General features: G+C 48.1%; 1 protein-coding gene across 1 annotated transcript in view; it reads right to left on the bottom strand.

The window, feature by feature from the left end:
- The window catches only part of LOC122932591 (pumilio homolog 3-like), an 86947-nt gene that overhangs the window by 25757 nt on the left and 35950 nt on the right, over window positions 1-25240 (bottom strand). The window contains exons 7-11 of the mRNA XM_044287095.1: window positions 23998-24064; window positions 17845-18019; window positions 9788-9891; window positions 4296-4374; window positions 4007-4105 (exon numbers count right to left, since the gene is read on the bottom strand). Of these exons, the coding sequence (XP_044143030.1) occupies window positions 4007-4105; window positions 4296-4374; window positions 9788-9891; window positions 17845-18019; window positions 23998-24064 (524 nt within the window). The remainder of the gene's footprint in view (window positions 1-4006; window positions 4106-4295; window positions 4375-9787; window positions 9892-17844; window positions 18020-23997; window positions 24065-25240) is intronic.

The raw sequence follows: 25240 nt of genomic DNA, 5'->3' as shown, positions 1-25240 counted from the left end.
AGCAAGCGTCCTTCTCTCAGAGCGCCTGCACCAAATAAGGACCAGTACGGCGCAGGATTTTATGGGCAGAGAGGGCCAGCGAGAGGAGGAGAGCGCTCGCTCGCCCTGTAGATCAAGTAGAGGAGGTGGCATGTTTATAGTCCGAGGATGCGGCGGCTACCAGCAAGTAACCGCCCAACTTGCTAGTAGTGAAATAATGTGCATATTAGAAAAGTACGATTTTTACTTGAAATTACAGCACAGAGACAGGTAACAGTGATATATATGGACTCATCTGACATAGATCATCAGCTTCTGATCGGCGGGGGTCCGACACCCGGGACCCCCGCCGATCAGCTGTTTGAGAAAGCAGCGGCGTTCCAGCAGCGCCGCGGCCTTCTCACTGTTTACCGCCGGCCCACTGACGTCACGACTAGTATCAACTAGCGTGGGCGCAGCTAAGCTCCATTCAAGTGAACAAATACACAGAAATAAGAAACAAAGATTCAATCTGTTAACTGTTTATGTCACCTATGGACAGTGATAACAGACGCTCTTTAAAATTTTGGACCCTTTCAGAAACAGGGCACTTTGAGTACTAACCTAATACAGATGTCAGACTGTGGTTGGAGACTGACTGAGGGGCAGGGCTTTAGCAAACTATTTGTCCCATTGCAGACAGTGAAGAAGGTTCCTGCTCCAGCCTCTTTTCTTAAAGGGGTTCTCTGGGCTATTAACATTGAAGAACTATCCTCAGGATAGGTCATCAATATCAGATCGGTAGGGTCTGACACCCGGCACACCTGCCGATCAGCTGTACGAGGAGGAGTGCACGTGCAGTCTCCCTTCCTGCTCTGCTTTGCCATAGACATAGCAGCAGCAGGAAGACAGACGGGAGACAGCACGTGCACACTGCGCACGCCTTCCCTTCATACAGCTGATTGACAGGGGTTCCGGGAGTCAGATCCCTGCTGATCTGATAATGATGACCTATCCTATCCTGAGGTTTTTTTCCCCCATAATTTTATTACATTGTTAAGGGCATTTACCATTTTACAATATGCTATACACAGTAATAAGCACAGGCATCTGTCAGTATGCCTTAATAGGAAATTACATGATACAACACTGTAATTACAACGGTGACCCCCTGCAACAATGTCCGGGTTACCCAGCAGATTTGGAGTTGTTATTTTTTTTATCTCCACTGTTTCAACAAATACAGGGCTACATATAATAGCAGCGTTCCTGCCGCTGATGTCGTAGAAACAGTGGCATTAACCAGGACCCCATTTTGATGAATACATCACACTGCAGTAACCAGCCTGTGAAGGGGTCATCTAACTTAACTGAAAATTTAAAGGCAAGCTGGGTGTACTTTAAAAATAAAGTAAAAAAATAAAATAAAACACTAACAAAAATAACCCACTCCCACTCTTCTTGTGCTGAAGGTCCAGTCCCCACCCCAATCCTGGTCACGTGACTGCTGTCTTCTAGCATCATATCCATGAGACTAGCAGTGGAGTCGCTCGCTTCTTGACAAACAGGAAACCGCTTTCATTCCCCTATGTCAAGATGCTATATAATCAGATGATCAATGGGCCATATTCTGACTGGTCTCCAGACTATATTCCTTCCACCACTCCAACTCCCCCCCTCCCCCCCATACCCTCGTATCACTGGAGATTACCTTTCATCAAAATTGGGTGGATATAAAAGTCAAATACACTGATGAGGATTCAGGGTGAAGTTCCATTCTTATACTATATAAGAACAGCAGTGAGCCAGATTTCTTGTCTCATGCACTATTCAAACCATTAGAACCAAACATGTTTTATCAGGTTAGAACATAGTCTCTGCTAGCTGCAGTCACATGATGCATATAGGGGGTGTTATAGGGGTTGTCCAGGTTCAGAGCTGAACCCAGAAATTTCCATATCTTCACCCCTCCAGCTCCCCCTGATATGAGCCGAGCGGAGGGCAAAGGCCCGGTAAATGCCTATGAAGAGCCCCTAAAAATGCATTTGACCTGCACTATGTTCATATCCGAGGAGCTGAAGATAGGGAAATGTCTGTGTTCAGCTCTGACCCCAGACAACCCCTATAATGCCCCTATATGCATCATGTGACTGCATGGAATCTAATGTCTCAGAGAGGAGAAGTTTGTCTCAGGATTCTGGAGAGAATTCAGTAAGAAGTTAGTGATCAAACTGTCCTTCTCATTTGCATTCCATCTGGAGACAAATGGACAAACTGAAAGGGTCAACCAGGTATTTGAACAGTTTCTGAGATGCTTTGTATCCGACTGTCAAAACAAGTGGAAAAGGTTTCCCTCTCTAGCGAGGTTTGCTATCAACAACCACATCAGCTCCTCTAGTGGCATCTCACCTTTCTTTTGTAATTATGATTTTAAGTTTAAGTTTTTCTTCTGTTTCTGAGTTAAGTTCTGCAAGTCCTGCAGTGGATGCAATCATGAATGATCTGTGCACACTTCATAAGAGCCTGAAAAAACCTCAAAGCATCCAGTATAAACAAGCCACTAAGAAGTGTTCCTTGGGTCCAAATTTTGTTCTGGGAGAACTTGTATGGCTTTCCACTAACAATTTACGCCTTCGGGTACAATCTAGTAAACTTGCTCCTAAATTTATTGGCCAATATAAGATCTCCTCTATTATAAACCCAATATCTTTCCATCTTTAATTGTCATCCTCGTTACCGTACATAATACTTTTCATAAATCATTGCTTAAGAAATACATCCCTCCTGTGATTCCTCCAACTAAACTTCCTGATCCAGTTGTAATCTAGAGAAAATTTGAGTATGAGGTAGATAAAATTCTTGACTCTCGGAGAGTCCAGGGATCCCTTCAGTATCTAATCCATTGGAAGGGATATGGTGCTGAATAAAGAACATGGGTTCATGCCCGGGATGTTCAAGCTTCTAGTTTAAAAGGAAGTTTCTTCTCGAGTTTCCATTAAAACTGGCTGCCCATATTGAGGGTCTGGTGGCCCCTCTTAAGGGGGAGGTAATGTAATAAACGTACCTATCCGGGCTGAAGCAGCGTGATCCTGAGCTTCGGCATGGCCGTGCAAGACACGCAGCTGAGCCACGCCCCCTAGTGACGCGACCACATCCCTAGCAATGGGATGCAATGCTGTTTCTAAGCAGTGGGCTGATTGACAGCTCAGCTGCTCAGTCATAAGTGGGGTTTGTATTCTGACCTATGGAGCACCAGGCCACTGGATCTATCAGGTTCTGATCCAGGGACCTGGCGCTCTATTTAATTCCTCTCCTATTTATTCACTATTCCCAGTGATAATCATTGCTGGCTCACTAGCGATATTCCCGTTTCCAGGACACCTATTGTTATCTGCGTTTCTGACCCCGGCTTGTCTTTTGACCACTCTCTGTCTCCCGTTTTGGTACTGCATAGCCCATCTGGTTTTGACCCATTTGTCAACTCTGCTTGTTTTTGTTCTGTCCGTGTGTTCGTCTCTGAACCTATTTAGCATAGGGACTGTCGTCCAGTTGCGGTTGAGCCGTTTAGGGCTGATATTGCAAATCGGTAGGGACAGCGGGTGGTCCAGTTCAGAGCTTCACTGTCTGCATCTCCTCTATATTCCTGACATCTGCTTTCACTTTCAGCTGCGATCACTCTAGACTCAATATCTAACACCTGTATCTCCCAAAGTAGTGGAGATAATGCTGTGATTCTGGTATTTTAAAGCTTAGAATATCCGCTTTTAAACAAGACTAGACCCATATCTCCAGCTGCTACCGATCCAGACATATGAGCTGCGCTGCAGTGATGAGCTCGGACAGCTACCAAGTAGATGGAGATTTTTGATTCCAATGCAGGAGCTGTTGCTGAACAGCTGATTGGCAAGGATGCGGCGTGGCGGACCCCCGACAATCAGCTAGTGATTGCCTTTCCTTGAGATCGGTTATCACTTCATAAAAGTTAGACAAGTCATTAAACATGAAGTCTTTTGAGAATAAACCCACGTCAATACACCAGCTAACAAACCTTAGGCGTTCCATGCCACAAGCAGTGCATTCCCACTCGAGCGCCATCATGTGTATGGATCATATAAATTACAGCTTCTCTGATGGCCTCAATCATTTCCTGATGAAATATAAAAAGAAAGACTGTAAATGAAAAACATGAAAAAAGGAAAAAATATGGTTTATAATAAATAAAATAAAAAAAACATTCAAAGAAAAGGGACTAGAAAAGCTCAAAAACAAGACTTACATGTTAAACCAAAAACCCTACAATATGCTGATTTTATGGCTTAAAATTAACATGTACGTACCGATCTTACTTTTGTGCTGGCATGGATGAAGAAGTCCAGAAAAACTTTATGTACCAATGAATGCTTGATTACTGCCTCCCTGTGGACATAAAGCAATAATGTAAAACATTTTTCTATCTGTGCAGAGGTAGGAACCCTACTTCTACTGTCAATAAACACTGATCAGTAAACGATAAAAGGTAAAAGACACACATTTCCTGAAAAAAAAAAAAAAAAAAAAGTGCTTAAATCAGGAAAGACCTGCCTATCCCCCCGAACAAGGATAGAAGAATACACACCCGTGCCTGGTTTTTAAAAAGAACTTGTTACCACAAAATGCAGTACAGATGCTGTTTCGACGGCACAATCTTCTGCCGGCAAACATTGATTTAGGTGACCATGAACAATTCTATTACCCGATGAACGAGCATTTCACTTGTTCATCGGGTAATTGGCGGTATTCTTTACACCGGCAGATTATCGCTAACGAGCATTTCTACAAATACTTGTTAGTGATGATCAGTCCGATGTTTGGCCAGCGTAAAGGGGCCTTTACACAGAGAATGCCATCAACCCCTGATAACACCTTCCAAGCGAACAATGAAATCAGAAAGATATACATTATAAGTTTTAGTGACTCTTTTTCCAAAAAACTATAAATCAATCTGCTCAGCTCCTCCTGCTCTATAACATGTTGCCTGCATATTACACTGAATTTCATGGTGACATGACTTCTTTAAAACAATGGTGACATGACTTCTTTAAAACAATGAGGGGCATTTACTAAAGAGTTCACACCACAATAATGGCGTAACGCCATTTGAGCACAATAATTTGTACTGTATGTACGGTAATTGGCGTATTTGCTCCATACATGGCGAATGTAGAATACAGACCAGTGTAAACAGTATAACATTTAAAAAATATATATATATTTTTTTAAATAACCCCCTAGAAACTTATCAGGCAAAAAGCCAAAAAAAACTATAGTTCGCCTTCATACAGCTCTGCAGATGGATACATAAATAGTTATGGGTATCAGAAGATGTTAAGGCAGATACATTTTAAAACATACTAGAAACTATACAAAATTTGGAATTGCCAAAAATGGCACTGAGCCGCAGAACAAGGGCGTCATTTTTAGCACACAGTTAACACTAACATGAAAACCAAAAACCTTGAAGGAATTGGAGCTTTTATTTTTTTTATTTTTTTCTTCAATTTCACCCCAAAAAATATATTTTTTTTTACAGTTTTCCAAGTGGTCTCGAAAAAAATCCAAACTTTGCACTAAGGGTGGGGCCAAGCCACTCAGTGCGCCCTTGCTCCTCCTCTGCCAGCCCCTTCTCCTATTTGATTGACAGGACCAGGTTCATACGTAGTGGTCTTATCTGGCCCTTTAACAACTCAGAAAGAGCTGTACCTTTATGCTGATCAATAAAAGGATGCATCAGTGACATACTTTGCTTTTGTACAAGCCAAGGTCTTTTGCTAGCAACATAGTAGCACAGCAAAAACAATATTTCATGTTTGAAGGCTAAGTATCATCAGAAAAAAAATATTTAAATAAGACTTAAGGATTTTATTCTGAACACACCCTCTACAGGTTTTGGTGGCTTTATTTTTATGTGACAATGGGAATTAAAAAAATAAATAAATAACGATAGCCACTGGGGCGCACACACAACAGGCTGACATTTCAGAAACTCCACAACTTGTTATCATACATAAAATTACTGTACTTCTTTCAAGCTCATGTATTTTGCATCACTGTCCAATGCGCATTTTTTGATAGCACACAGATGTCTTCTATGTGCCGTATACATCCGTGTGTCTGCTCCACAAATTATAGAACATGTCCTATTCCTGTCCGTATTGCAGACAAGAATAGTCAGTTCTATAGATGGGAGTGAGAAAAATGGGGAGTGCACACGGAAGATATCCATGTTTTGCAGGTCGGTGGTTTGTGGACTGCAATACGGACACCGTTGTATGAATGAGGGCCTCTCTTGGCACTTATGCGAGTCCCTTACACTGTCCCGATGGCCTATGGTAAACGTGGTCTCCTGTGATGACATCAGATGTTATCACATAAAGCTGGGTTTAACAGAGGTTGGAAAAGGTACAGTCAAGGAAGCAATGGAAGTGCCAGGGTGGGCGAGTGTAGTATTTTACTTTAACTCTGAGGAAAAGGTGTTTTTTTGTTCTGAATTTTGTTGAAGATCTGTGGGTAATTCGTGGCAAAGCCAACAACAGTTGGGAAATTCTCCAACAACTGACACAACAATTTGCGACTACTATGTTATTACTGCCTACAGTACAGTAATGCTGATTTAGGTCAGGGAATACTGGTTCCTATTGAGGAGACTCTGTATTAAGTCGTATGGCAGTAAAACATCTAGTCATGGGAAGGAATTTTATAGGTCCATGTGTTTTGTTTTTACGAGAGATAATAGGTCAGCTCCATGACCACTAAAGGGCTTTGGTGGTCATTTATTAATCCATAAATGCACCTATATTATTGGGGTATATTGAATAGCTTCTGAAGACACTCAAATGACACATAAACCAAGAAATAAAATGGCTCCAGCACAGCAGCTCTACTGCCTGTCACTTTTTAAACTGTGTGACAAGATATTATGAGGCACGACAAAATGCCACATTACAGTACAATACATGGCTGTAATCCCAGAAGACAACTGGTCAGGAGTCATCATCTTGTCAGCCTATAGTAATGAGTAGCTGAGGCGGGTGACTCAGTATCCGTACTGCATATTAGACGGTATGTTCTACTTGGGAGGCACAAATGCACTTAAAACGTCAATGGGGCATGTCTGAAAGCACCAAATACCAAAACCACTGAAGTGTAGTGTGTGGAAATCTCCTACTACATCATGGGAAATGCAATCTTCACATCAATGTTCCAGCCAAGGCATCACTGAGCCAGTTATGCTTATGTGCAATTTTAATCCCTCACATACTTTATGTTCTTACAAAGTTTTTTTTATTTTTTTTGCTTTTATTTAAGCTGAGTACCGCAATATGTGTGGGAATTTTTCATAAAACTAGTGTGTATATATAGGACATACATACACACACACACATCCATATTAGAAAAATATAGTATAATATATATATATATATATATTTTTTTTTTTTTTTTTTTTTTTTTTTTACACAAGTACGCTCCCCTATAATAAATCATTGAAATATTCCAAAAGGAGGGAATGCTTGAAAACAAAAAAGTGTTATTGTTAAATATGCACTAAAAAGGGAAGGGGGAAATAGCACACTATGTAACAGGGGAGGAAACAGTGAGTGGGCCACACATTGGATGTGACCCCACACCACAACACTCTAAATTCAACCCCTCTTAGGGCAACTAAAAGGTGAACATGATCCCATTAAATATGATAGGCCATGCCACTAAGGCTACTTTCACACTAGCGTTCGTCGGTCCGCTCGTGAGCTCCGTTTGAAGGGGCTCACGAGCGGACCCGAACGCAGCCGTCCAGCCCTGATGCAGTCTGAATGGAGCGGATCCGCTCAGACTGCATCAGTCTGGCGGCGTTCAGCCTCCGCTCCGCTCGGACAGGCGGACAGCTTGCAGCGTTCGGGTGTCCGCCTGGCCGTGCGGAGGCGTGCGGATCCGTCCAGACTTACAATGCAAGTCAATGGGGACGGATCCGTTTGAAGATGTCACCCTATGGCTCAATCTTCAGGCGGATCCGTCCCCCATTGACTTTACATTGAAAGTCTGGACGGATCCGTACGAGGCTATTTTCACACTTAGCTGTTATATGCTAAAATAATGCAGACGGATCCGTTCTGAACGGAGCCTCCGTCTGCATTATTATGATCCGATCCGTTCAGAACGGATCCGATCGAACGCTAGTGTGAAAGTAGCCTAATAAGTACCAACAGTGTGACCCGCAACACTCCAACACACATCCCCCATACGCACAACCCCAATGTACAGCGCCCCCGTGCCATTCAACACAGGAGGGGGAGTTGGACAAACCAACACTGCTACAACACACACGCTGCTACCCCCAGCTGTTGAGCAGCTGCTGCAGGTCAACCACTGAAAACTAATCTGCCGCCTCTAAATGTTGTGGCACTGCTCTACACTAAGATACAGACACCTGTGTGTCTCTGGCTCGACGCGTTTCTCCATAATGTATCCTCAGGAGCCCACCCTGTAACCACCAAATACTTGAGCAGCCTAGATCAATGTAGTCATAGTGCCGGAGCACTGCCCCTAGTGAGAGAGGGGAAGCGCGCATATGAGTTTTCACATACACTGACCTAGGCTGCTTGAGTATTTGGTGGTTACAGGGTGGGCTCCTGAGGATACATTATGGAGATACGCGTCGAGCCAGACACCCCCGCGACCGCTTAAATGAGGAGACAAGAGTGCTCACACAGACAGTTGTCTCTCCTTGCTGGTGGAGATGGGTTCATAGACTTTCTACCGAGCCAGTCTTCAGTAGTGTGGACTGAGCACTTCTATCTCCTTGTTTTAGTAATTGGTGGGCGTCTAAGTATTCAGATGCACAACTATGGCATACCAAAACATGCAAAAATTACAAAAATGCTTTAAAGGGTATTTCTCATTTAAAAAATAAAATAAAACAAAAAACCCTAATTTGTGCCACAATGCTACTGCAATAACTTCCAACCGCCAATTTTTCAGTCTCACCTGTCCATGGTCTATCAAGACTGTTCAAAACCCTGGAGGGGGTTGGATCACAATGCCATTAAATGGTGTACTGACACCCACAATTCACTGTGCACCTAAGCGGCGAGTACTACATGCACGCTGAAGTGGACAGAAAGTAATCCGCATACACAGCAGAGGAGAAGAGTATACGGCTATAATGCATTGTTTATTGGTATTATGTTAGTTAGCAACAGGGGATACAGAAGGACATTTGCAGAACCAAAACTGATTAAAGGGAACCGGTCATCAACTTTGTCATATTAATGGCAGCATAAAGTAGAGACAGGTGAGTTGATTTCAGTGGTAAGTGGTTGGCGAGAACCAACATCACAATCATTGCAGACTGGGCCTGGAAAAGAGTCCCGGCCACCTGAGAAGAGTCCTGGTTATTCATGGAGTCCTGCTCTCCTGCCCACCTGCTGATGACTGACAGTCTTCTACCTAGTTTTCTCCCTTTCTCTAGGAGAGAACTGCCAATCATCAGCAGATGGGCAGGAGCAGGAGATTATGAATAACCAGGACTCTTCTCAGGTAGATGTGACTCTTTTCAAGGCCTGGGCTGCAATGATTATGATGCTGGTTCTTGGCAACCACGTACTTTTAGCTCATGAGTGACACACTGCTGACATCAGCGTGTCTGTCACTATTTTATGCTGCCCTCAGTGAGCTCAGCATAAAGTTGATGAAAGGTTCCCTTTAAAATCTGATATACTTATACATATGGCAATGCAAAGTTAAAATTCTGAAGACAAATTAGACTACTGTGACTCATGAGTGAAAAACAACTTACTTTTGTGCTAATGGTACAAGAATTTGTTTCATCTCTTCCAAAATAGATTCCTTCTTTTCAGGCTGGGCCTCCAACACCTGCTCTAAAGATGGATGAACAGTGGACTAGAAAAAATAAAGAATAAGTGCATTAGGCCATCATTGTGCGTTCTGTGATACTCTTCACATAGAAATAATGCAAATGGAAGCTGTGGGGCAGGGGTCGAAGAAAATATAGATAACATCAAACGCATTTTTCATGTTGTGTAATCAGATGTAGTGGAATTCTAGGCATATTTATATAAAAATAAAAAAAAACACAACAACTCTACAGCACTGGAGCAAAATGTCATAAGATGTACAATAGCAGGAACCACTACACCGCTCATAATCAAGAGGATGTGGGCAGTGGACTGAGCTGAGGGGCACATTAGACAGATGTTCTGAGAGGAAATTCAAAGAATACCAAGGGGTACCTTAAAAAGTAAGCAACACCAATACACACACTAACTTTAAAAACAAAGAAACAAAAACTTACATGGGGAGAAGAAAATTTGCAAAATGTATGATTTTATGCTATTCTCTGGGTGTAGGGGGAAGGGGTTGTGGCCCTCCAGAGCCAAGAAAACTAGCTCAAACAGATTTGACTGTATCTCACAAAGGACCCCAGATGCGCCTAAGTTGACAAAAGTTCTGCGCCTCTTAGATGCATCTCACTGCAGCGCAAACTAGTTCAACAATAGTGTTTGAAACTGCGTTAATTTTTTGGCATAAATAACAAATCATCTTTATTCTCTGGGTCACTATGATTACAGCGATACCAAATACATACAGGTGAAACTCGAAAAATTAGAATATCGTGCAAAAGTCCATTGATTTCAGTAATGCAAATTAAAAGGAATTGCATTTATCCAGCTTAAAATTTGAATTTCTCGCCCATTTTCCTTGGGGGACACAGACCTTGGGTATAGCTCAGCTCCCTAGGAGGCGTGACACTAAGTAAAACTGTTAAGCCCCTCCTCCATCAGCTATACCCTCAGCCTGGAGATAGAGGCTACCAGTTTTAGCTTAGTGTCCAAGGAGGCAAGACACTCCCTGCTACTGCAGGGCTGTTTTCTCCTTGTTATTTTTACTTTTTCTTCTAATTTTGTTATTTTATTTTTTCCTAGGGATACCAGAGACGCATTAGACCTCTCTGCTCTCCCGGGGTTGAGCTGCGCCAGTGCCAACTTATCTGCACTGCTGCCTCCCCCACAGAAGCAATAGGAGGATCTGGGCAGCAATGGCTCCCCTACATCCCGCCAGCTAGGGGGTCGCCCGCACGCCAAGCCCCTCTTCCAGCTTCCTGCCACTGCGGTGCCAGTGGCTGAAGGGGCGACCCTGCTGGAAAGGACTGAGGGTGAAGACGTCGGACGGTGAGATGGCTATTCCAGCCCATACCCCGTCCCTATCTGCAGCATCTACCCCTCTGGGTAAGGGGGGCACCCGTGGTCGCTCATTCTGAGCGCTCATCTGCAGGACAATGCAGCACAGCAGCATCCTCAGCACCCCCACGCCGTTCCCCCCCACGCTGCTATCTTTCTCTCCCCCCCCCCCCCCTCCTCATTCGGGGCTGACTCCATTTTTTCTCTTCTCTCTCTCCCCCTTCCCGCCGAGACCGGGGGGCGGGGCTTAGCGGTCCCGGCAGGGGGCGGGGCTTACGCGCGCGTCATTTTGGGGGCGGAGCTACGTTCTCCTTCACAGGAGACATTTCAAGCGCTGGAGGGGGCGGAGCTTGTTCCCCGCGCTTTCTGCTGAGGTTTCCCGCGCTTCCTCACTCCTGACAGGAAGCTGGGACACGGTGGGGGACTCTAACCTCCTGTGTACATCGCTCGGCTTCTGTGGGCGCTCTCTGCTGCTCACTGCTGTTCATTGCTTCTCTGCTGCTGCTGATCTGGGCCATCTCCTGACGTTCTTCTGAGGCACTGGTAGGACAGTTAACCCTCTCCTAACCCTCCTGGTCATAGCTGCTATAACCCTTTGTGGTCTCTATATTAGAGTACAACCACACTTCAGCATGTCAGATCCCACAGGTGCCCCCAAACCCTGGTACCATGCCTGTACCGCCTGTAAGGAACTTTTTCCGCGTGGGCAATCTGAGCCGCATTGCCTTGCATGTCAGGCCCCGGTGCAGGGCCCGCTTCCCGCTGCGCCCCCCGGTGCCTCTGAACCCCCTGACTGGGCTAGGTCTCTGTCTCAGGCGGTGGAAAGCCTTACACACGTAGTGGGCCGTCTCGTGGATAGACCGCCTCTCCCGCAGGCTGCCACAATCCCTGTCGCACCCGCTGGGACTACCGTTTCTGCCGCCCCCACTGGTTCCCTGCCTCCCAGCGAATCTTCCAGGGCCCGGCATACTCAGAAACGTTCAAGGGTTGAGCGCACATCTTCTCCAGATGCTTCGCTCTCTCCGCCATGCGTGCGAGCTCAGTTAAGTCTATCCTCTCAAAGGGATACGCTTTCTGAGGGAGAACTGGCGGATTCGGAGGTGGACATGGACTCAGAGCTTCCGTCCAAATTGGCGTCCGCGGTGGGGCATCTTGTCACTAGCATCCGTGATACCTTTCAGCTACACGATGACCCCCCCAGCTCTGAACAGGCCGGCGTGTCCTTTCTCCGCCCCAAACAGGCCTCCAAGGTTTTTCCCATACACGCTGATTTTTCTTCTGTGGTATCCAAGGCTTGGACTCGGCCTAACGTCCGCTTTATTACACCCAAAAAGCTGGACATTTGTTATCCCTTTCCAGCGGATTCTGTGACCACGTGGACATCCCCGCCTAAGGTTGATCCTCCCGTGGCTCGCCTGTCCAAAAGCACTACTATTCCTGTACAGGACGGATCTTCCCTCCAGTCTGTTGAGGACCGTCGTACGGAATCCCTCTCCAAGGCCATATTTACTGCCTCTGGTTCGGCCCTTAGACCGGTCTTTGCCTCCGCCTGGGTTGGCAAAGCGGTCTCTGAATGGGGTTTGCAACTGGAACGGGAGTTAGGGTCGGTCGTCCCTGTTCAGGACCTCCGTTCCTTAGCCCAACTAATTGTTCAGGCCGGAAAATTCGTCTGTGAGGCCTCCCTTGATGCGGGTGCCCTCATTGCCCGTTCCTCTGCCCTGGCAGTTTCTGTCAGGAGGGAACTCTGGCTGAAGGTTTGGGCGGCGGACGCCGCTTCCAAACGCTCTTTGGCCGGCCTACCATTCACGGGTTCCCGCCTGTTCGGAACCCGTCTGGACGAACTTATATCAGAGGCCACGGGTGGGAAGAGTACTCACCTCCCCCAGTCCAGGCCAATGGGCGCCCCCCGTGGTCGCGCTGGTTCGTCCCGTTTTCGGTCCTTTCGCAAGCCCACCGGGTCTAGACCCGCGGCCAGTTCTTCTTCCTCTGGCCCAGCCCAGGATAGACGCAAGAAGCCGTTTTTTCGGACGCAACCTACCTGGCGCAAGTCCCAGCCTGCACGGGCTCCCACAGGCCAGCAGCCCTCTGCCTGAAGGTGCGCCCCCACCCACCCGGGTGGGGGGCCGCCTTCTCCTATTCAGGAACGTATGGCGGGCCCACATCTCAGACGCATGGGCGCTCGAGATTGTATCTTGCGGATACAAAATCGAATTTGCGTCCATTCCGCCAGACCGTTTCTTCCGATCCCGTCCTCCGCGAGATCCCGTACGAGTGGCCGCCTTCTTCGCGGCCATTCACTCTCTAATGGTGTCGTCGCCCCCGTGCCTCCGACGGAAAGGTTCAGGGGGTTCTACTCGAACCTCTTTGTGGTTCCCAAGAAGGAAGGCTCAGTGCGTCCGATCTTGGACCTAAAACGCCTGAACCGTTTTCTCCGACTGCAGAGATTCCGGATGGAGTCTCTCAGGTCCGCAGTGGCCTCCCTGGAAAGAGGGGATTTCATGGCCTCAATCGACATTCAGGATGCATACCTCCACGTTCCGGTTGCTCCATGTCATCACCGCTTCCTGCGCTTCGCGGTGGGGGACGATCACTTCCAATTCGTCGCCCTTCCCTTTGGTCTGGCGACGGCTCCTCGAGTGTTCACCAAGGTCCTGGCCCCTGTCTTGGCCCTTCTACGTTCAAGAAGTGTTTTTCTTCTCCCATACTTGGACGACATCCTGGTCAAGGCACCCTCCTTCTCTCAGACATCCCGCAGTGTGGAACTCACTCTGGAGACCCTGACGCGGTTCGGTTGGATTATCAACCACCCCAAATCTTCCCTTACCCCCTCCAGACGGCTGATCTTCCTGGGGATGCTCCTGGATACAGAGTTGGCGGAGGTCCGCCTTCCGTCGGACAAGCGTCTGGCCCTTCGCGGGTCGGTTCGCAGTCTCCTCCGTCATCACCGCCCTTCCCTCAGATCCAGCATGCGGTTGTTGGGAAAGATGGTTGCCTGTTTCGAAGCGGTGCCGTTCGCACAATTCCGATCCCGCACCTTTCAGAGGGCAATTCTGTCGGCCTGGGACAAATCACCGAGGAGTCTGGACAGGACCTTTCTTCTGCCTCCCCTGGCTCGGGCTTCCCTCGGCTGGTGGTTGCATATCCCTCTAAGGGGGAAGTCCTTCCTTCCACTGAACTGGCTGGTGATTACCACAGATGCCAGCTTACGGGGGTGGGGGGGGGGGGGCGCCATTTCCCTCCCCGGTCCGTCCAGGGCGTTTGGTCTCTATCGGAGTCCAGACTTCCAATCAATATTCTGGAACTGAGGGCGATTCTTCTGTCCCTCAGACACTGGACCCATCTGCTGAGGGGCCACCCTGTTCGGATCCAATCGGACAATGCCATGGCTGTGGCATACATAAACCATCAGGGAGGCAGCGATGCAGCGATGCAAGAGGTGACCCTCATTCTCCTCTGGGCGGAGACGCACGTGCCGGCCTTATCTGCGATTTACATCCCGGGGGTGGACAACTGGGCGGCGGATTTTCTCAGCCGGTCCACCATCGACCCGGGAGAATGGTCCCTGCACCCAGAGGTGTTCGAAGCCCTTTGTCTTCGCTGGGGTCGCCCCGACGTGGACCTCATGGCCTCCAAATTCAACCACAAGGTCCCCCTATACCTGGCCAGGGCACGGGACCCGAAGGCATACGGCGCCGACGCGCTCGTCCTTCCGTGGCGCGAATTCTCCCTTCTGTACGTCTTTCCTCCTTTTCCCCTCCTGCCACGGGTTCTTCGGAGGATCGCGGCAGAGGGCGTCCCCGCGATTCTAATCTCCCCGGATTGGCCCCGCCGGTCTTGGTACGCCGACCTAATGTTGCTGTTGGCAGACGCACCGTGGCCACTGCCCTCCAGGGAAGACCTTCTCTCTCAGGGACCGATCTTCCACGAGCATTTAGGCTCGCTACGTTTGACGGCGTGGCTATTGAGACCGCCGTCTTAACGCGACGGGGTTTCTCCGCGGACGTAGTCCGCACCATGATCCGGGCTCATAAGCCCGTATCCTCTAGGATCTACTATCGGGTTTGGAGGTCCTATCTGGGGTTCTGTGAGTCCCGGAGCATCCCACCTCTCCGGTTTTCTCTTCCCACAATCCTGTCCTTCCTCCAGTCGGGTCTGGACCTGGGGCTGTGCCTCAGTTCTCTGAAGGGTCAGATTTCGGCGCTGTCTATTCTTCTCCAGCGTCCCCTGGCCCCTCTAGGGCCAATTAAGACCTTCTTACAAGGGGTGGCTCACTCTGTTCCGCCGTACCGCCCTCCAGTTCCTTCCTGGGACCTGAATGTGGTGCTCTCGGCGCTCCAATCAGCCCCCTTCGAGCCTTTACGGGAGGTCTCCCTTCGCCTTCTGTCCTGCAAGGTCATCTTTCTTGTGGCCGTCACGTCTCTCCGACGGGTGTCGGAGTTAGCGGCTCTTTCTTGCTCCGAACCTTTCCTGATCTTCCACCAGGATAAGGTTGTGCTTCGGCCTGTCCCCGACTTTCCTGCCAAAGGTGGTCTCCGCCTTTCACATCAATGAGGACATCGTCCTTCCGTCGCTCTGTCCCTCTCCTTCCCACCCCAGAGAACGGGAACTGCACCGTCTGGATGTGGTCAGGGCGTTGAGGATTTACTTGGAGGTCACCGGGTCCTTTCGGCGCACGGACTCCCTGTTTGTGGTTCCGGAGGGTTCGCGCAAAGGGTTGGCGGTCTCCAAGGTGGCTATTGCCCGTTTCATTAAACTGGCGGTGTCTGAGGCTTATCGAGCCAAGGGCAGACCTCCGCCTTTCGGCGTCACTGCTCATTCCACCAGAGCAGTCGGAGCTTCCTGGGCGCAGAGGCATCGGGCCTCGGCTGAACAGTTGTGCAAAGCAGCCACTTGGTCCTCTCTGCACACTTTCACAAAGTTCTATAGGGTGCATACGCATCCATCAGCGGATGCTGCTTTGGGCCGCCTGGTTTTGCAGGCAGCGGTTTCCTGATGCTCTGGTGGTGTTCCGCCTTGGGTTTGTGGTCCCTCCCTTCTTGGACTGCTCTTGAACGTCCCAAGGTCTGTGTCCCCCAAGGAAAATGGGCGAGAAAAGGAGATTTTTTGTATAACTTACCAGTTAAATCTCTTTCTCGCTCTTCCTTGGGGGACACAGCACCCACCCTTCTGTGTTTGGTTACAGGGTTATGGTCTGGCGCCCCGTTGGGTTGCTGGCTGGTTGTTTCCGTTATTGGTTGTTATCCTTTCACTACTTGGACACGCAACTGGTAGCCTCTATCTCCAGGCTGAGGGTATAGCTGATGGAGGAGGGGCTTAACAGTTTTACTTAGTGTCACGCCTCCTAGGGAGCTGAGCTATACCCAAGGTCTGTGTCCCCCAAGGAAGAGCGAGAAAGAGATTTAACTGGTAAGTTATACAAAAAATCTCCTTATTGTGAAAAGGTTCAATATTTTAGGCTCAAAGTGTCACACTCTAGTCAGCTAATTAGCCAATACCCCCTGAGCAAAGGGTACCTCAAAATTGTGACTTTGGGGTTTCATAAGCTATAAGCCATAATCATCCAAATTATACCAAATAAAGGCCTGAAATATCTCGCTTTGCCTGTAATGAGTCTCTCATATGTTAGTTTCACCTTTTAAGTTGCATTACTGAAATAAATGAACTTTGCACGATATTCTAATTTTTCGAGTTTCACCTGTACTTTTTTTTAAACATTTTTCTACTTTTGTGCAATAAACCCCTTTTTTCAAAAAGAAAATCTTTTTGCATCGCCACATCACAAGACCCATAACTTTTTTTTTTTCCTTTCTATGGAGTTGTGTGAGGGCTTGATTTTTGCAGGACAACTTGTAGTTTTTGATCACTTGTTGTTAAGTTTTTACGGTGGCAACTAAGAATAAATGAGCAATTCTGGCATATTATAATTTTTTTTTGCAGCATACTCCGTAGGGGATAATTTACATGATATTTTTGTAGTGCGGGTTATTACAGACGCAGCGGTACCAAACATGTGGGGGAGATTTTATTTTTTCATTGAAAAGCTTTTTACTTTACCTTCTTTAACCACTTAATAGTCCCACAAGGGGACTATAGCAGGCAATCTTTTGATTACTTCTAAAATACAATACACTATCCCTATTGTATTTTAATGTCAGTGCTATACTGACATTGACCAGCAGGCTGCACCATAGAGGAACACTCAAGGCAGGCTTGGGGCCGACCGCGGCACGTGCGATGTCGGGCAGGGATTGGAGCTGCCATTGGGTCCCAGTGCTGCTGTGACGGGGATCCGATGGCATGGAAGGCAGCCCGATGCCTTCCAGTGGAGAGCCTGTGAGATCCAGGGGGCTGGATCTCACAGGCAGTAAGCTGTATGAGTAATATACACTGTATTACACATACAGCCAATGCATTCCAATACAGAAGTATTGGAATGCATTGTAAAAGAGATCAGACCCCCAAATGTTGAAGTCCCAAAGTGGGACAAAAAAATAAAGTGAAAAAAAAGTTTGAAAAATAAAGTCGATTCAACGTCAAGATGCCCATACAGTAAAATACAAAAAGTAAAAGGATCCTTTTAATTCAATGAGCAACTATAAAAATGTAAGCCTTGTCTTTATCTAAACTATGGTAAGGTGTCCTCTCGATTATTTACCTTGTAAAACCGAAATGTGTTTCCATACAGTTCTTCACATAACAAGTTCCTTTGTGCCAAAATGGCTTTGTGGTTGTATGCGTACTCCACAATATAGGAAGCCTCAGAATGTCGCAAAAGTTTCTTCACCTGTCCTTTAAAACTTTTTATTATTTCTGCAACTTGAGGTTTTGATCTGTTGATAAAAGAAAAGATTTTTGTGGACTCGCCTGTAAAATCTCTCTCTCGCTTAGTTCATTGGGGGACACAGGACCGTGGGTTTAGCTGCTTGCTGCCACGAGGAGTCTACACTAGGCTAGAAAGTGATATGCTCTCTCCTGGCTGGGGAGGGTGTAGCTGGCAGGGGAGGAGCTATCAGTTTGTGCCCAAGCAGTAGCAGTAAAGAACTGACAACACAGTCAGAACACTGCCTACGTTAGTAGGTACGAACAAAAAAAAAACAAAAAAAACAAAAAAAAAAAAAAAACGATAACCAACCACCGCCATGTTCAGTAACAATGGGAAAAAAAAAATAATGGGTGGGCGCCGTTTCCCCCAATGAACTCAGCGAGAAAGATTTTACAGGTGAGTCCACAAAAATCACCTTTTCTCGCTCGTATCATTGGAGGGACACAGGACCGTGGGATGTCCCAAAGCAGTCCACGGGGAGGGAAAAAACCAATACTTGCCCATGGGAAAAACTGCCTTCGCGGACGCTAAGGACACAGCTGCCTGCAAGACTTTATGGCCCAGGGCAGCATCTGCCGATGCCACTGAGTGCACCTGGTAAAATTTTGTGAACGTGTATAAGGAAGACCACGTAGCCGCCTTACACAACTGGACAGCTGATGCATGATGGAAGTGGGCCCAGGAAGTGCCAACCGCTCTGGTTGAGTGGACTGTGATTCCAGGGGGCAGAGTCCTGCCCCGGGAACGGTATGCCTCAGTGATTGCTAAGCGTATACACCTGGCAATCGTCACCTTAGAAGCGGCGCATCACTTACGAGGACCATCAGTAAGCACGAATAACGCATCTGTGCGACGGAAAGAGCTAGAGATTGACAGATAGATTCTCAGAGCTTGAACCACGTCAAGCTTGTGAAGAGAATGCTCCCTAGAATGCGAGGGAGCTGGGCAAAAGGAAGGGAGGACAATGTCCTTGTTAACATGGAAGGCCGAAACTACCTTCAGATGAAAGGCAGGAATGGGACGGAGCACCGGCCTATCCTTATGAAGGATTAAAAAAGGTTCCCTACAGGAAAGCGCTGCGAACTCTGAGACATGCCTGATGGACATGATAGCCACCAGGAATGCAACCTTCCAAGAAAAATAACGGAGGGACACAGTCCGTAGCGGTTCAAACGGAGCCGATTGACGTGAACCCAGCACGAGGTTCAGATCCCAAGAAGGCAAGGGGGGAATAATATGAGCCACCCCTTGGAGGAAGGTTTTAACCGGGCCTTTCAAAGCCAGAGGGCGCTGAAGCAAAACGGACAGCGCCGCCACTTGCCCTTAGCTCCTAAAAGGGTCAAGTCCCAATTCTAAGCCGGATTGCAGAAAAGAGAATAGTGGAAAGAGAGAATTGTAGTGGAGGGAGATTACGTTTCTCACAGAAGCCCAGATAGGACCTCCAAGTCCTGTAGTAAATTTTGGATGAGGCTGGTTTCCTGGCTTTGATCATGGTGTGGATAACCCTATCAGGGAAACTTCACTCTTTTAAAATGGCGGTTTCAACAACCACACCGTCAAACATAGCGACTCTAAATGCTGATGGGAAGCAGGTCCCTGAGAGAGCAGATCGGCCCTGAGTGGAAGGGGCCACGGTGTGTCTCCTAGGAGGACGACGACGTCGGAGTACCATGCCCGACGGGGCCAGTCCAGGGCGATGAGAACGCCCTCCGTCTTGATCCTGCGTAGAACATGCGGCAGGAGAGGGAGAGGCAGGGAACACATACACTGGAGAGAACCCGTCCCACGTCGGTACCAGAGTGTCTGCGGTGCATGCCTTGGGATCACTTGTGCAAGAGAAGGTGGTAAGCTTGTGGTTGAACCTGGACGCCATCAAGTCCACCTCCGGACGACCTCACCGGAGACCGGTCTGTTCGAACACCTACGGGTGCAGGGACCATTCCCCCGGGTCCAGAGTCGTCCGGCTAAGGAAATCCGCCAGCAAGTTCTCCACTCCTGGAATGAACACTGCTGAAAGAGCAGGGACATGTAACTCCGCCCACCTCAGGATTTTTGCCGACTCCCTCATCAATACCGCTGGTGGTTGATATAAGCCATAGTCGTGGCATTGTCGGATTGAATCTGTATTGGCTGGCCCTTCATAAGAGGGGCCCAATGGAGAAGGGAGAGACGAATGGCCCGGAGTTCCAAGATGTTGATTGGCAGTTGGGACTACGAATGAGACCATAAGCCCTGGACCGTCCTGGGAGGGAAGACTCCTCCCCATCCTTGAAGGCTGGTATCGGTGGTAATGGATTGTCCACGAGACCGGGAGAAAAAGACTTCCCCGACTGCAAAGTCGGGGTCTGGAGCCACCACCTGAGAGCTAGACGGACCTGTGTAGGCAGAACAATGCGACGGTCCAGGGACTCTGGAGATTTGTCCTAACAAGTCAGGATCGCCAGTTGAAGCGGACAGGAATGAAATGGTGCAAATGGAATCGCCTCGAAGGAAGCGACCTTAGCCCCCAAGACTTGCATACAGCAACGGATAGATGCAACGGATAGATGGGCGTTTGCGATGGTAAAGCAGACGAACTGACCGCTGGAGTGCCAGCTGCTTGTCCACAGGGAGGCGGATCAACGCCTCCTCCGTGTTCAGGGTCATCCCCAGGAACGTGAGTCGTATGGCAGGGGCCAGTGAGGACTTCTGGAAATTCATCAGCCAACCGAACTGAGTGAGGGTATCCAAGGTGATACGAAGACTGGCCTCGTTCTGAGCCAAGGTTGCCGCCTTAACCAGAATGTCGTCTAGGTAAGGAATCAAGGTGATGCCCCTGGAACGAAGCAGGGCAAGTAGTGGAGCGAGGATCTGGGGGCAAGCTGAAAGTGATGGGGTCCTAAAGCGAAACGGAGAAAGCGCTGGTGCGCCGGGGACGTGTAGGTATGCATCCTGAATGTCTATAGAGGAAAGGAATTCTCCCTGGTCCAGTGAAGCAATGACGGAGCGAAGGGACTCCATCCGGAAGTGTTGAACCCAGAGGAACCGGTTCAACAATTTGAGGTCCATAATTGGCTGGACAGAACCCTCATTCTTCGGAACCACAAACAGGTTTGAATAAATTGTTCCATCCGAGGGACCGGGGAGATCACTCCTCAAGCCAGGAGGGAATGGATTGCCTGGAACAAGGTCGGAGGCCCTTTCTGCCTCCTTGGGTACTTTGGACCGAAAGAAGCGCTCCAGGGGAGAGGATGTAAACTCTATTTTGTAACCTGATGTGACTACTTCGAGTGCCCATGTGTCTGAAATGTGGGCCTGTAGGATCCACCTTGGGAGGGGAAACCCATTTTGTCATGGACTCAGCCGGGAAGGGATATAGTAAATCAAGTCGCTTAGGTGGGGCAAAGCGACGATCAGGGTGGTCCCAGGCCTTGGCATTGACCAGAGAAAACTCGTCATGCAAGGGAAACACTTTTGAAGTTTGCCTGAAGCGGAGGAAGGACACTCCCTGGCTAGTGGAGGGAGGGTCGTCTTGCACCCGGACTGCCATTACTAGGCTATCCACCATGGGAGCAATCTTAGAAGATGATTCCGAATCCATGTGAGATAGTGAATAACCAATCTCCCCTTCGGACAGGACTTCCCCAGGAATAGAGGATATGCCCGAGCGTTACTCCGGGGGGGGGGGGGTTTGGGGCAGAAACGTCAGAGGAGGAATGGCATCCTGCTCTGGTTCGCTTCTGAGACGACCTGCTCCTAAGGGGTTCGCCCAAGGATAGTGAGGACTTCTCTGGTGGGGACTTATCAAACAAGCGACCCATGAGGGATAGGGTGGATTGGGATATTTTAACAAGATCCTCCACCGCCCAGGATAGGGAACGCACCCAGCCCGATTCCACAGAATTAGAGCTGTAAGGCGGTTGCATAGGCTTGGGGGGCAGTGTTACCCCAGACAGAGCATGTGGAGCATACAGGGTCCGACTGACAGCGAGGGAATTTCAGATTGCATAAAGTACATGCAAAGTGCTTAACAGTAGGCAGGCGGGGGTCATTGGTGGGTTCAGACATGGCTGAATAAGCCTAAATGACCGACTCAAGGCTAAGGAGGGAGTAAAGAAACGTCCTACCAGCAAACAGAGGCTACCAAGGTCCTATGCTCCTCCTGAGACGCGGCTGCAGCAACAGAAGCGCGGGAAGAGGGTAAGGAACCGCCCGCTGCGGTGGCGGGAAGCGAAGACCCTTCCTCTCAGAGGGAGGTACCACATAGGCCTTCCTGGCTGTGAAGTTAGGGCCCTAAATTTGAGCCGCGGCCGACCGCTGAGCATGTCGGTGGGCCGCCGGAAGAAGTAGGAACGGTGCCAGAGTCTCTGCGGATCGGAGCGGCTGCCCGCCTATATATATAGGCGGGCGGCCTATGTAAAATAAACATAACCTGGCCCCCCCGGGGAGTATTGATAAAGCGTACCACTCCAGAGAGGAGTGTACCCAGGTCCTAGCACACTAAGGACCGGGGGTGGGGGGAGTTATACTCAGCCATTCGATGCTGTCCAGGTCCTCTTCCATCCGGCAGAACCAGCAGGGTCATCCCTTCAGCCACTGGCACCTAGGTGGCAGGAAGCTGGAACAGAGGGCTTAGAGACATGGGTGACCCTTAGGCTGGGGGGGGGGGGAAAGCAGGGGGATCGAGGCTGCCCTGGTCTACATTGGCTTCTTAGGGGGAGGATAGTCGGTGAGGAAATCCGTCACCGGCTATACACCCCGTGAAAACAGAGAGGCAAGGCGACTTTCCCACACGTTCACAAAATTTTACCAGGTGCACTCCCTGGCATCGGCAGATGCTGCCCTGGGCCGGAAAGTCTTGCAGGCAGCTGTGCGGGCAGTTTTTCATGGGCGAGTATTGTTTTTCTCTTCCCGTGGACTGCTTTGGGACATCCTACGGTCCTGTGTCCCCCCAATGATACGAGCGAGAAAAGGAGATTTTTGTGGACTCACCTGTAAAATCTCTTTCTTGCTGAGTTCATTGGGGAAAACAGCGCCCACCCATTGTTTTGTTTTTCCATTGTTACCGAACATGGCGGTGGTTGGTTATCGGTTGGGGTTCAGTTTTTTGTTCGGACCTACTGACGTAGGCAGTGTTCTGACTGTGTTGTCAGTTCTTTACTGCTACTCCTACTGCTTTGGCACAAACTGATATGCTCTCTCCTGGCTGGGGCTATCACTTTCTAGCCTAGTGTCGCCTCCTAGTGGCAGAAAGCAGCTATACCCACGGTCCTGTGTCCCCCAATGATACAAGCGAGAAAATCAGAGGCAAAGCAGGTTATACGTACAAATTTAATATACATACATATAGTCACACAGTAAGGTCGAAGAAAGACTTGGGTCTATTGAAGTGCAACCTATAATCCTACAGTGTTGATCCAGAGGAAGGCAAAAACCCTTATGAGGTGGTTGTCAATGATCAGAATTCCAGGTTCAAATGTCCCATAACCAGGATATCCAGACTTTTCTTTACACGGTTCAGTGATTCCACCATTGGAAAAAAAAAAGGGGCCCAGTCATGGAAAGAGGGTTTCTTCACAGGGTTCTTTAGGGTAAGAGCAGTGAGACTATGGAACTCTCTGCCTGAGGAGGTGGTCACCGTAAACTCACTAAAAGAGTTCAACAGGGGCCTGGATGTATTTCTGGAGTGTAATATTACAGGTAATAGCTACTAGAGATGGGTCATTAATCCAGGGAGTTATCCCAATTGCTTGATTGGAGTCGGGAAGGAATTTTTCTTCCATAAGTTTGCTTTTTTCCATTCCTCTGAATCAACTTAGCAGGATAACAGGCTGAACTCAATAGAAGTAATTATTTTTTTCCTCGTATCCCAAAGGATTTACTGTTACATTGTTTTGTTATTTTATTTCTTTTAACTAGCATTTCAGAGACCGAAAAAACTCAAATACACGTAGATAAAGATAGATATGAGATACAGTGATAACTATAGAGAATATAATCGCTTACCCATACATAAGGAACTTCCTTACAATATTTCGGGCATATTTAGACTTGCTCAAATCCACTATGTGTTCTGTTGGAAACAAAGATTTATGGTAAAATATAAATGCTTTATTTGAGAAGAACATGTTGTCTGTTTGTGGTAGCTTCAACAAAACTCTATACATCAATCACATTAAAGAGGGTTATCCCACAAAAAGTATTAATATGCAATGAATAGACCATTGCAAATTAAATATTTTATTGTTTGACCAGGTAAGTAGAATTTTGGGGTTGGCGCGAGTGTCTTCCCACCCAGCAAAAAGCAGCAGAATAATTAACGTGAACCGCCAATTACATCTTTACAAAATAATACTGATTCCTACACTGTCCACACTCCACCCAAGGCCATCTCGGGCCCATACATGCTAAATCCGCCTCCGCTTATGGCCGGGCACTTCCTGTTTGTGACATGTAAACCTGCGCGCTCCAGAGCGCATTTTTTCGTGAATGCCCTTGCCAGCTAACCAACAGGATCACAGAATCTCCATCGCTGCTAAACTAACACTCGCTTTTGCCCTCTCCCTTAACAGCTCCTACACAACACTTGCAAAATAGGGATGGAGAAAGCATGGTGCTGTAAGTGGCCATCGGCAGTGAACAGGAAGGAGATAGCCCTACCCTCCAACAGCTAGGCATGCAGAACCCTTCTCCGCAGTACCTGCACTGCGTCTCATAGTACTGGGTACAGAAAACTCTGGACAATGGGCAAAGAGTGTAGAAATAGAAAGATAGCTAGTCTGACAGGCTACACTGAAGGGTAAATGAATAGCTGGTTCAAGGTAATCCTAGTAGAAGAAGGTTTTCCAGCATGAAAACAGCAATCAATTTGGGAAATAAAACTTTAGAATCGAGAGATAGACTTTAAATGCTTAAAGGGGGTTTCTGGTAAAAACTGGAGAATACTTACTCCAGTGATCTGACCTGCCTCCACTTTCTCAATCTTCCAGTCCTGGCACAGTTTACATTCGGTGATGCATGGGCATGGTCACATGCACCGCTCCAGAAAATGACTGGTTTCAGAGGGGTTGTGGCCACAAGTAGGAAGTCACCTCTGAAGTCAGTCATTGGCTAAAGCATTGCATGTGACCATGCCCATAGCCTGCTGGATGAAAACAGTGCCGGGACCGGAAGACGGAGAGGGTAGAGGCAGCGCAGGCCACCATGGAGCAAGTAGGTATCAATCTTCTAATTTAGGAGCCATGCTGCG

Source organism: Bufo gargarizans, chromosome 1, assembly GCF_014858855.1.
Source record: "Bufo gargarizans isolate SCDJY-AF-19 chromosome 1, ASM1485885v1, whole genome shotgun sequence".
Lineage (NCBI taxonomy): Eukaryota > Metazoa > Chordata > Amphibia > Anura > Bufonidae > Bufo > Bufo gargarizans.
This window is presented reverse-complemented; position numbering and strand designations above follow the sequence as displayed.